General features: G+C 43.1%; 1 protein-coding gene and 1 long non-coding RNA gene across 2 annotated transcripts in view; one reads left to right on the top strand and one right to left on the bottom strand.

Moving 5' to 3' along the window:
• The first annotated feature begins 3485 nt into the window (after positions 1–3485).
• Positions 3486–7245, top strand: LOC100857573. The gene is made up of 3 exons (XM_003641535.5): positions 3486–3617; positions 3923–4140; positions 5359–7245. Exons 1-3 carry the CDS (start codon positions 3511–3513, stop codon positions 5556–5558), a joined length of 525 nt encoding a protein of 174 aa, XP_003641583.4. The 5' UTR covers positions 3486–3510; the 3' UTR covers positions 5559–7245.
• A 319-nt stretch (positions 7246–7564) lies between these two features.
• Positions 7565–12353, bottom strand: part of LOC112532652 — a 63190-nt gene continuing 58401 nt past the window's right edge. The window contains exon 7 of the long non-coding RNA XR_006939561.1: positions 7565–11515. This is a non-coding gene — a long non-coding RNA (uncharacterized LOC112532652). The remainder of the gene's footprint in view (positions 11516–12353) is intronic.

Here is a 12353-nt window from a genome sequence, read left to right on the forward strand (position 1 = left end):
CTGTAACGGAATGCATCTGTTTTACATAGATGAAGCTCCGGACAGGCAGAACAGACACCACCCTGCTCATTATTGCGTGCCCCGATGCTGGTTTGAAGGTGCTTCTCTGAGCAGTCTGTTCCACCCAGATTTATATTTTACACCAAACAAAGCGTAGCTTCCCAGATAAGTGCTGGAGTTAGAGGTGACCTCCCACCTTCTTTGCCAAGATCTGGTTGCCTCTGCAGGCAGCACAGCAATAAAGGGCTGTTTCAGTCCTCGCAATGGTCCCCTTTTTCCCTTCATGTGCACCAGACGAAAAACTGACAAGTCCAAACATGCCGGTGACAAACTGTACTGCGTGAAGGTATGATCTGAGAAATAAGCAAAAATGCAGCAGACCTGAAGATAATCTGTTAATAAGCAATTTTGCTTACTCCATACCCAGCTCATTTGCAATAAGAAATGAAAAATTAGAAGCCAAAAGCTTCTTATCCCAGTTCCCTACACCGTTGATTGCAAGACCAGCATGAACCTATAGTTGTGCAACTCCCTGAATTCAGTCTCCAGGCTTTCAAGTTGAAAAATGATCTCTGTGTATACGTATATATTAAGTACACAGGACCCAAGGTATGTTATATCAGCAACAGACGTTCATGCAGGAAGTCCCTGGTCAAGAGTGCTGTGTCAGCCATAAAAGTTGAAGAGAGAGATGTACGCAGGCTGGCCCTGCCTTGCAGGGATTACCCCAGTGCCTGGCTGCTGGCCTGGTCTGCATCAGCACTGTGGCATCCCGCAGCACAGGAGAGCCCTGCTGCATCCATCTGAAGTTGTCACTGCCAGTGCCATTTTTCTTCCACTGAGTTTCATTGCCTAACAGGTATTTCCAAAATGACCGAATTAGCTTACACAGCAAAGTGATAAGAGCACAGTTTAGGACTTAGAAGTGCATATGTAATAGCTGTTGAACCACTGTACTTCAAAACTGATAACTACTTTTCCTTGCTAGCACTTGATGCTTTTTAAAGAGTGAATTATCTAGATACGTGCTTTATTTAGCAGAAATTTCCACTAAACCTCATTCTATCACTGTGAGTTATGTCACCCCGTGCTATGTTGATCTCAGTTTGACAGGCAGTGCCAATGCCTACATGTCAGTCTGGGAATTTATGACAAATGATGTGCTATTGAAATTTTTAGAACTACTGCGGATTGCCAAGAAAAAAAATCTTTAGAATATTTAATTACACTGGGTTCATCATCAGATTGAACATTATTTATTCAATTTACACAGTTACATTGATCCAATGTTCGGGCTGATATTTAATACCAAAAAGAAAGGAAATTTTTATTGAAATTTCCCAACCAGTTCCACTTGCAATTTATTACATAGGAAAGGAAAAAGATGTATGAATGTAATGCTGTTTTTCTTTTTCTTTAGAAACAGTCTTTGTCATTAAATAATAGTGTTCACGTTCAATAACTTGAAATAATCAATCTCCAGTAAATCTCAAGACGTGCAGGAAAGGAAGGCCTCAGATGAAGAGAGAATGAACTGCTTATGAAAATTCTCCACCAGTAAAGAATACAGCATGGCAAGGGAGGAACTTTAGCTAGAAGTGCTACTTGATCTACATCGCTTTTCTTTTTCTTTTTGGTGATCTCTTCTTTCTATAGACCAGGTCTTGCCATATCATGTTTGTGATCTCAGTATACGTGTTGAAACACATCAGATCAGTTGTGTGAACTTTCAAGCATCTGTCTTCTCTTTAACTTTCTTATTCCCACCATGGAAGAAAAAGGGACTGAATTGCTAATTACTGATCAACTTATTTTTTAAGGCAGAAGATGAACTTGTCAGAGCAAAAGCCAAGAGAGTGAACACTATGTGCTAAAGCAAACAAGATTGTGCCATGGATTATAGGCACATTAGTGTTGTAGAACACCACTTAGTATTGAACTAAACGTACCTGAACTCAATTAGTTGAATTCTTCAACAGTTAACCTTCCCAAAACACAAACTCTGACAGCAGGCAGAGGAGTGAGAGTAGCAGATCCTTTGAAAGTGGAGGTGAGTGTTATCTATACAGCCAGGTTTGTTTATGCTAGCTGAGCCTCTGTGCTGGTGCATTTCCACTATAAAACTACTTCTTCTTTCAGAATAGGTAAAAAGATTCTGATCCCAGTTTTCATGGGAGAAACAAAGTTGTCATGGATTGGCACTAAGTTGGGTTGACAGCAACACTTTAAATAGAAGAGCATCCATGAGCATCCTGGTTTTGACCAGCACACATTTTCCTGGCAGTGCTGTGCTGCGTGCTGATACAGCACTCCTTAGCTGTTTTCGTGGTTGCCACTGCTTACATTACTAGCCAGGGAATGTTTGATCCTAATCACCACACCAAGCACTACCTACAAAGTAATCACAAAGTCATAGTCCAGCAATTAAAGCGATGCCTTCTGTCAGGTGCTGCTGATCATGCATTAACTTCAGCTGAAACAGCAGCTATTTTTAACATCACACATAATTGCATGTGTTCGGCTTAGAGTTGTCCGCTGTCCTAACAGTTAGGAGAATGTCTGAATTCTTGGTACCGTGGAAAGCCCCTGCTGCAGAGAAAACTACCTTCTCCCTTATTGAGAGTCATCATGCTTGTTGCTTTTTATGTCCATCCTGAGCAGCTTTAAAAGGGCCACAAAGGAAGTAAAGCTGTGGAAAACCAAAGCTACCTAGGAAAAAGTTTACACTTGGAAGGAGAATCCTACCAAAACCTCTTCAACAGAGGAAGAGAGCAGGTGGATTGTAGTAACATACTGGAGGAAGCAGTAGCTGCAGTAGAAAAGAATAGACGTGTAATGTACAGCTAGGCTCATGTTCTTTTACTTGGTGAAAAAAAACAACAACAACAAGCAGTAGATTCAAGAAATAAGCTTTTCTTGATTATTGGGGATAGGCAAGACCTCATAATCTATTTGGTGTTTAGTCTTCTAGTGACTGTATTGGTAGAACCTGTCTGTGCATTCCTAGCCCTTTAGTGGCTATCCTTTTAAGTGCTTCTGAGTTACTGTGAGACAGTTGCCCTGCATCTTGCATCGGATAGGTTCATATTTTTCCTTTGTCAGAATTTTTTATAGCTGTAAAATGGACAGTCAGACCTCACTGGCTGCCACTGCTGCATTAGGGACACCACAAAGGACCGTAATGACATCCTATGGGCTGGGGGCTGAAGATCTGGGGGGATGAACTGCAGGGAGCAGACTGGAACCATCAAGGCACAATTAGGTCCAGCAAGACAGCCAGCCCTGGGGAGGGGGCTCGAGAACGTCACGTTGTGGGGGCAGTGTCAGGAGCTGCTGTCAGCACCTGCTCCAGCCCATCTCCCAGACGCCTTATGACTGCTGTGGCTGCTGGCAGCACTCCAGTGCCCAGAACACTGCCTCTAGCTGCTGGGAGTAGGTCATTTCCCCAGCTCTCATATGTCTGAGGAGGAAGTATTGGGTCCCTCGGGCTCCCCAGGGCCTGGGATATGCATGGAGGACGTCCCCTCACTTAAGGAGCTGGAGCAGCTCCTGAACACTGGGCGGCCCTCTTGTAACCATGTCGATGAAGTGTGGCCTAATCTCTTCTTGGGAGACCTGTAAGTACAGCTGCACAGAATGACTGAGCTTTAATGCCACTGCTGTACATTATGCTTATTCAGCCTATTAGTGCCCGTGCCATTGACGTGGCATTAGGCAGCTCATAGTTTTGCTGATGGATGTCATTTACAGTGCAGACAGCAGAGTTTCTGAAAAAAAATTGTGACTAATCTGATACTTGGTTCTCACTTATGCACTGGCTTATGTTGAGTATACGGCATGAGAGATGCAATCTCTGTGCTGTTCCTGCCCTGTGAGTATCTCTGTACCAATCTTAATTTGTTTATGTTGGTCTTCCTCTTAGAGTAACAGCTCACAACAGATTTGTTTTGTGGAAGATGGGTGTTACCCACGTTTTAAATGCTGCCCACGGCACAGCGTACAGCCACGGAGGCCAGGACTACTATGGAGCTACCATTGATTATTATGGTGTGCCAGCACATGACCTCCCCAGCTTTGATATAAGCCAGTTCTTTTTCTCTGCGGCAGAATTTATCCACAAAGCCCTGAACACACCAGGAGGTATGGAATGATCATTGTTCACATTTGTATGTGTGTTGGCAGCCTCTCGTAACCAGTCAGGCCCATGAGCTCAGTGGTGAACAGGTCAGTATACAGCCTACTGCCAGTACCTGCATGGTGCTGGGATGGGAAGCTGTGCTGTGCAGGTGCATAGCTACAGCTTATTCCCAAAAGAGCAAGGAAGACAGTGAAAAGTTGATGTGAGAAAAGGATGAGCACTGGCTGAGAGAGACAGGAGTAGAGAAGAGAGGAGTTAGAACAGAGAGAGAAATATCAGGAGGGAAAGACCTGTTCATGGAGAAGAAAAAACATGTATCTGACATGGAAGCAGTCTTTTCTGGCCTAGTCTTTTGACACCCTCTCGTGGCAACTGTGTTTGTCATAACAAATGAATAGGAAAATGAAAAGTCCTAATTTCTCCAGCCACTATCCATGTGTAGAGGCCCACACACTGTGGATGATCGTCCTGTGAGAACAAGGCCAGCAGGGCTGTGCTCCCAGGGAGGAGATTCACCTGTACCCAGGGGAATTTACAGTGCGTTGCACAGAAGACTGCGCATCTTGGCACTGGTGTTGCAAAACACTAATAAGCATGTATTACATAAAAGACCTCTCCTTGGCATGAGTAAACTGGCACTGATGGAGCTCTTTCTCACATGTTCTGCTTTCAAAAGAGAAATACAGCTGTGACAAATTGCCTTATTATTTAATGGTGGTAGGACAGTCATTTTTCTTGGTGGCTGATGTGTTAGTGCCATCCTTTCAGGCCAGGCTGCAGCATTCTTCACCTAAGCCTTTCTGAAAGCCCTGGGTGTGGTTTTCCTCTTGCTCACAATAGAACAACATCATTGCTTTGTCTTTTTTTTTAACTTACTGGTGTTTCTGAAATCAGATTGTAACCTCTTAACACTGCTCATACAAGTGAATAGAACAACTGCAAATTCGACTTAACTGTGAGCAGTTCATCTGTTTGGACTAGGTGATCTTAGTGGTCTTACCCAACCTTAACAATTCTATGATTGTATGATTCTATTCTATGATTCATGTGGTCTATTGGAAGGGTAAAAAATAAATTGTTTGCTGTGTAATCGTGACCAAACTGGAGAAGGAAGGACGGGGTTGCCTTCTCTTTTAGTTTAAAACTTCATCCACCATACTGCTCCTCTTTTATGGTTATAATTTGCCTTTCTTCTTCTTCTTTTTTTTTTTTTTAACTAGCTAAAATTTTGGTACATTGTGCAGTTGGAGTAAGTAGGTCAGCGTCTCTAGTCCTAGCATATCTCATGATAAATCACCACCTGCCATTGACTGAAGCCATCAAAACAGTGAAGGAACATCGATGGATTTCACCCAATCGTGGCTTTCTGAAACACCTACGAAATTTGGATGTTCAGCTGCGGCAAAAGAAGGGCTGCTGAAAGGGCAAAACCCTTACATACGCTTTTCTGAGCTTCAGCCTTCAAAAACACTGTGCACATACTACTTCCCAGGATCATTACATATTAAAGAAAACATAGAAAGCTGTGCATCAAAGTAAAACAACAAACAAAACCAAACAGAACTGTCAGTAGGTGCATTCTGGCAGCTGACTTCCTCCAAGACAAGCACGGCCAGGATCAGCCCCCAAGTGCTACATGCTACAGAGCTGTTGTGCCCAGCGTGATCATACCAGAGGGCTCCCCTGGAGCTGTGAAGATGGGCTGAAGTTGTTCCTGATCCGTGCTAATGCAAGTTCAATAATTGCATCTAGCGATACTGTTTGTTTGAGTCCCCTTTTCTCAGGAGTGTTAACAGCACCATCTTCTTCGGTTTGGTTACAGTTTTCATGAGAAAAGCTTGTTGCACTGCAGGCCTGGAGATGTGATGAGGACAATTTCTTAGGCCCTCATGCTCTGCTGCATACACCTTTGTCTTTTATGGGTCTCTTAAATATTATGCTGCCACAGAGAGCTGTGACGTATCAGTGGAATAAACTTCCTCTGCACAGCTCTCTATGTGATCACAGGGTCAGCAAACCCACAAGTTTTTCTTATGTAAATATGTTGACAGCGAGGTACGATATATTATGTTGTATATTGAGAATATTGAAAAAGAAGACAGATTTTTAAGATACTTTGTAAGTGTAAACTCATCAGTTCTGTGTAAGTGGCTTTGAATCATCTTTGTTTTAACATCAGGTGAGAACCTAGGCATTCATCATTACCAGGGAGCTACTGACATATGTTTTCCCGTGTTTGCAAGCTCTTGCCCACAATAAACGTAGATTGCTCTAAGGGCCTTTTTGATGTCAAATCCATGAAAGAAGCAGGTAAGGAGTAATTTTGGCTTTAAGCTAACAAAGCACTTACCTTGCACCATCCCTCTGCTCCTTACCCCTCAATCTGCAAGCAGGTTGCTGAGCTCCATTCTCAGTGACTGCTCCCGTGGTGCCCCAGCGACCTGAACCTGAGCAAAGACATCATCCCCCAGTGCCTGTCCTCCTGCCTATACTCAGTTCCTTACAGCTTTCCAAGTTTAAGCTGAAACATAAGCTGATCTATCTGACCTCTTCCTTCTCAAAGGATTAGTCCAGAGCCTGGAAGGAAAAAAGCATCAAAGATCCAGCAAGTCCAAGTATTACTTTCCATCCACCTCTGAATAAGGGTGCTGACTCCTGACTACAGTGTCTTGTCTATGTTCCAAATTTCAAAACTTCAATTAAAAATAAGCCTAAAACTCAGACAGTCAGATCCTCTCCTGCCTAAACACCTTTTATTTGATGTAAGTTCATCTTGTATTACTGTTTTCTAAATTCAGCAGGGAACTGAGCTTAAATCAATAGCTAGGCTTAATTGATACAAGTTAGTTTTAAGCTGTTTTGAGGCTGTCACTTTTCCTATCACCAGTTAATCAGTTACTTAAGCAACTTGATTTTTAATACAGTAACAGCATTTGCAATTCATGCTACCACTCTACCTGAAAATTACCTTGTTACCTTGTGGTGAACCGTGAAGCAATAATCAAATCTATTTTTGCCCTTTGCTACTAGATTGATTTATTGATTAGCTGGCCTTGTGAACTTTCTCTGCCAGACTGAGTAAATACATTTCTGCATGCTTGTTTGCATTTGAAGCATCAGGCCTCATTATTTCCCCTCTGCTGGAGGAGGCTTGCAAAGGTTATTAGAAGACATAAGTAATGGTGACTTGTGAGTTGTAATTCTTCCTTCCCAGACCCCTATTACCCTTAATTCTTGAAGAGGCTGAGACATGGATGCTGAATCTGCCTAGTGCTTATGGGAACACAGAAATCCCTCTCTATTTCAATGCTTTGCAAAATAAGCATGTTTAAGATCTTTTCAGAGGTCTATTCAACTGTCTGTTCAGATTTTGCTAAGTCTTGCCAAAGAGCTCCACTAGCAAGAGAAAGAGAAAACTTTGTAATGTAAAAAATGATCAAATAGAAAATTGCATTTAAAACCCACCAGTGCTAGCATAATTCTTTATACCTCACAAAGCAGCAGAGCAGCGGAGGAGGAGCTGGGTTTGCTTTGAAGTTCTCCATTAGAGTTAATAAGGATTTACATGAGTTAACATTTCAGTATAATTTATACTTCATTCACATTACAGTAGATTTCAGTCTGGAAGCCTTTTGAAGACATGGCACTGAAAAGTCTGAAATTCATGTGAGTGAAATAAAGCATCTTAATGGCTTTAGGCTGGGCAAAATTAGACACGTGCGAGAAAGATTGATGGAACCTCCCATCAGGATAATGCTTTGCGTGCCCCTGAACATCTGTCCCACAAAGCCACAGCTGTGAAAGCTGCTCCCATTGTAGATTAGTACCTGCTCTCTTACATACTGCTCATCCTATGAGGGCACTGTTTCACAAGGAGCACGGAAGTGTTGAGTGGATCTGAGCCAGTATGGCATCCATGCCACTAACGACATGGCAGTGATTTTGTGCAGCAGGACTGGCATACCCCAGTGGATGGAATAAATTGCTTAGGAACTCTTTTTCAAGGGCGCTGGCAAGTCACAGAAGTGTTTTAAATCTGCAAAGGTAGTGTTGCTTATATTTCCTGCCTGCCTGCACTGCTTCTTTATATTCTCCGCACTATTGGCTCCCGCACTGAGCAGGGAAAAGGATTCCCATCAACATATGCAAAAGCAGTATAATTAGTCCTGTAACCTCTTGTAACAGAAAACACTATCTTCTGTGGCTTGCTAGGAAGAAAAGAGATCTTCTCCCTGGTCCTTTACACTATCCATAGTTCAGGCTGTGATGGGACATGATATCAGTACTTCCCCCTTTTCTACTGTCAGCAGAAAAAAAATTGCATTTTGAATTTGGGTTTGGAGAGTTACACTGAGGATACCAAACAAAGGAAAAATACTGCCTCACCAGCAGCACTTTGTTTGGAATATGCACATGTCAACAGGGGATGTATGATGAGGGAGACTGAAGGTGCTGAAACTCTTCCTTGAGGGATGGCCCCAGTCTGGAAGATCTTTAGGTTCCTGAATGCAAGCTCAGTGCCTCCTGAACTGACCTGAGCATGCAGGCTCGGCCAGGGGGATCTGCTTATCCAACCAAGACCCCACAGGAACTGTCAGTGTTTCATCCCCTTCCTGCCCAGGCTGGCCTTTCCTCAATATGGTCATATATATAATATATACATACACATTCAGTTCAGGGCAAGCTCCTAAAAAACATTTTTTGAGGTTTTTGAGAGCTGTTTTCAGCTCGATCCAATTCTTGATCCATCTGAGCAAGTGGGTAATGAGGGCTAGTACTAGCTCAATGGAGGCAGCGGGTGGGTGGCTGTGAGCACAAGACATGGTGAAAGGGACCTAAATCTGCTTAAAGCAAGAACAAAAGCAGAGTGTCACCTGAAGCAGTCATGCAGAACCCCTGTGGAAGCTTCCCTTAAATTCATTTTCCAGTACAGGAACTGAAGGCACCAGATGAAGTCTGCAGAAGCCAGGAGCCAGGCAGGGCTGGAGGAGGGGGTTAGCGCTGTAACACCTCACCCAGGATGCTGCAGGAGGTAGAAGCTTACAAACGTTAGAGAACTAATGAGAAAAAGTGTGGAGCAGAAATTTGCTCAGGGTTACCAAATACACAGAAACTCCAACCAGACCTGGAAGCTCATGAGCTGCTGGCTGGGAGAGCATTAGAAAGCGGTGTATCTCACACTTGTGCAGTCCCATTTTCTGTCAGCATCAGCTTACAGCCACAGGCAGAAGCAAGGGCAGTGGATTCAATGGGCCTGTGCAGAGGCCCACGACAGCTGCTGCTCGCATGGCCTTTATTTTGAACTCGCCTCTAAAAGGAGCCGTCCCATTTCCCAGTAGTTTATTATTAGAACTGGGTCACATGAGACACTGGGGACTGTGTCTCTGCTGCAGTGACCAACATTTCTTTTGTGGGGAGAACTCTGTGCTGGCAAGCACAGCAGTGCTGCTTCTGTGGGAAGTCGTGGGGGTGGTTATTTTTTGGTAAAACGTTGACTTAAAGCAGAACTTTTATTTGTGTGGGTACTCCTGTTTGTAGGGGAGGCAGCACTCAGCCCACTGGAGGACATGTCCAAGTGCATGCCACTTTTAGGGACAGCCACCTGTTTGGGACCATCAAGCAAATAGCACGCTCCAGCAACACCACCCTGTGTGCAGCCACTGATGAACCACTGCCTCGAGATGGTCAGACACAGCCAGCCAGGAATGCAGCAAGCCCAGCATTCCTGCAGCCCAGAAACTGCAAGGTGGAATCAAAGCATGTGGGTGAAGAGCAGCCTGAGCTCTACACAGGCAGTATGTAAGTGCTGTTTGAGGCTGAAGGGATAGGGAATACAGCTCTCATTAACACGTGCTGTCCAACTATAAATGTATAGATAACAACAGTGAGTACATGTAGTAAGTAAAAGATGAACTTTCAGCTAACAGGAATAAAAATGCAGAGGTTTGCTAATGCAGCAGCTCATCTACAACAGGGAGGTTAAATACAAAGAATCAAAGCCTACAATCAGCAAAACTGGAAATTTGTTCATACTGTCAATGGAGTTTTCTTTATTCTGCCAACATCAATAAGATCAACAACATTTAAGATGAGCAACGTTTCAGAGTTAGGTTTCATGGCATCTTCTGGAAGTGTGGAAAAGAGAGAGAGGATTTGCATTTAGGGCACAACCCAGCGCTCAGCAAAGTTAACAAGCAGGGATTGTTTCTGTACTGCCATCACTGGGACCTGTGCCACAGCTCATGCCAAATAACCAGTGTACCATAAGCTGTCACTGCTCGTTTCTGTGGAATCAGCTATGTGCAGTTTCTCAGGAGCTACCTAGCGATTACATATCAATCTAGAATTAAGGCTGTATTCTCTAAGACATACTTTTCCTGATGGTTTTATCAGAGATACGATAGTCAGCCTCCTTAAATGAGTTAAATATAATTCATTGTATAGTGTGCACTATAACACATTATGTACTGTTCATTATAAATAAAGTAGGAATGGCTGACATTGCATGGTGTCGTTTATCCCGGAGGACTTTGAAGTGGTTAATAAATTGATTATTAAATATGTGTCTGCCTGTTAGCCATTGCTGGCACACAGGGCCAAGACCCTTCAGGTCAAAAGGTGAAATATTTTCATAAGTGATACACAACAAGCGACTCAGGGCACAAGATGTAAAACATCCTGCAGAAATCCAGCTTCACACTGAATTTTAAGCAGGCAGTTTTATCAACTGCAGCTTAATCAGATTAGCAAGACTAATACTACTCCAGCAAAGAAACGCCACACAGTTACACCCTGAGGCAAAACGGTTGCTAAAACCTGAGCAACATCACACCTCAAGTCCAGCTGTAGGAGGACCTGAGCTACCTTGTGGACGGAATTTTTGCAAGGTGTTTGGGCCACTGACTGTAGTCAAATGGAGCCTGCAATACCTGTTAAATTTACCGCATTATGAGGCAGTAAGAAACACTGAGTTGCTTTTTGCTGTGAGCCTTCATGCATGATTCTCCACAGCTTTGTAGTCCATAACAAGGAAGGCTTGAGGAGGCTTGGTGTCACCAACTGCTGCACATTGCATGGGGAAGCAAAGCGGACTGAATGTTCTGTGGGCAGGAAAGTCATCATTACGGAATATCTGCAGAGGACTTTCACCTTGGTATGCATTTCTGTACAGCCTCAGAGTACATTCACAAGGCCTAAAGGTTAGTTCCTCCCCTGGTTAACCACTGTTCAAACACAGCAGTTTCATTAAGCGATCACAGATTACTTCAGAAGCATTAACTAAACTTCACTGAACCACTGGGTAAGTCTAACTACCTACTTACAGGTCTTACTTACCTACTTACCTGTCTTCATGGCAGGAGGGAGCACAGCAGTGTCCTGAAAGATAGGAAGTAATGCACGTAACTATAACTATGACCAAATCAGTGGCAAAGACAACGCATGGACTACTGTAATCACCAGAGGCTGTCTTCTGAAACGAGAAAAAAGCAAGCAACTATAAATGGGAATGATGCCGTATTTTAGTGAGTGGGGAGAAAGACACTGAGATTTCAGATGAAAATTGCAGATTAAAAACTTTCTTAATGATTTTTTTCTAAAGGGTTTTGTTTGTTTGTTTGTTTTATTAGTATATCAGAATACACAGCATATAAAATGTTACTTTCTGGTTTGAAAAGTAGCCAAAAGCTGCAAACAGCCATCACAGACATGCCAGTTGGCCATTTACAAAGCCTAGTGCCATATGTTTTCCTCTTTTTCTGGACTCACATCTCTTGTACCAAAAAGTGGTTCTTGATTTATGAAAGGGATGAATGTAATACCCTGAAGGATACTTTATCTCAGCTGCCATAAATTGGATCTTGGAGAGATGAGATGCAAGTGAGGCAGAAGTACCAACGAATGCAGTTGGCACTATACAATGCAGCCAGGAGCAGCACAACACACATTCATTTCTATTCTGCAGGAAAATCTTGGTTCCTTGTATTCTTGGAAAAAGCAGATCTGCTCCCCTTGGGCTGGCTTAACTTATCTTCTGTCATCTTTCTCAAGGCAATGCTATTCAAAGAGTTTTCCATTACTGAGCAATTCATCAAGCTGAGGGTTCCTGAAACAGCTGCAAGATTTAGATATTGAACAGAGATACAGGATATGCCTATGTAAATTCTTATGAAATATAAGATCAAAGTGATGGGAAGTAATGTTGGACAATCTAAAT

This window comes from Gallus gallus, chromosome 6 (genome assembly GCF_016699485.2).
Source record: "Gallus gallus isolate bGalGal1 chromosome 6, bGalGal1.mat.broiler.GRCg7b, whole genome shotgun sequence".
Classification (NCBI taxonomy): Eukaryota; Metazoa; Chordata; class Aves; order Galliformes; family Phasianidae; genus Gallus; species Gallus gallus.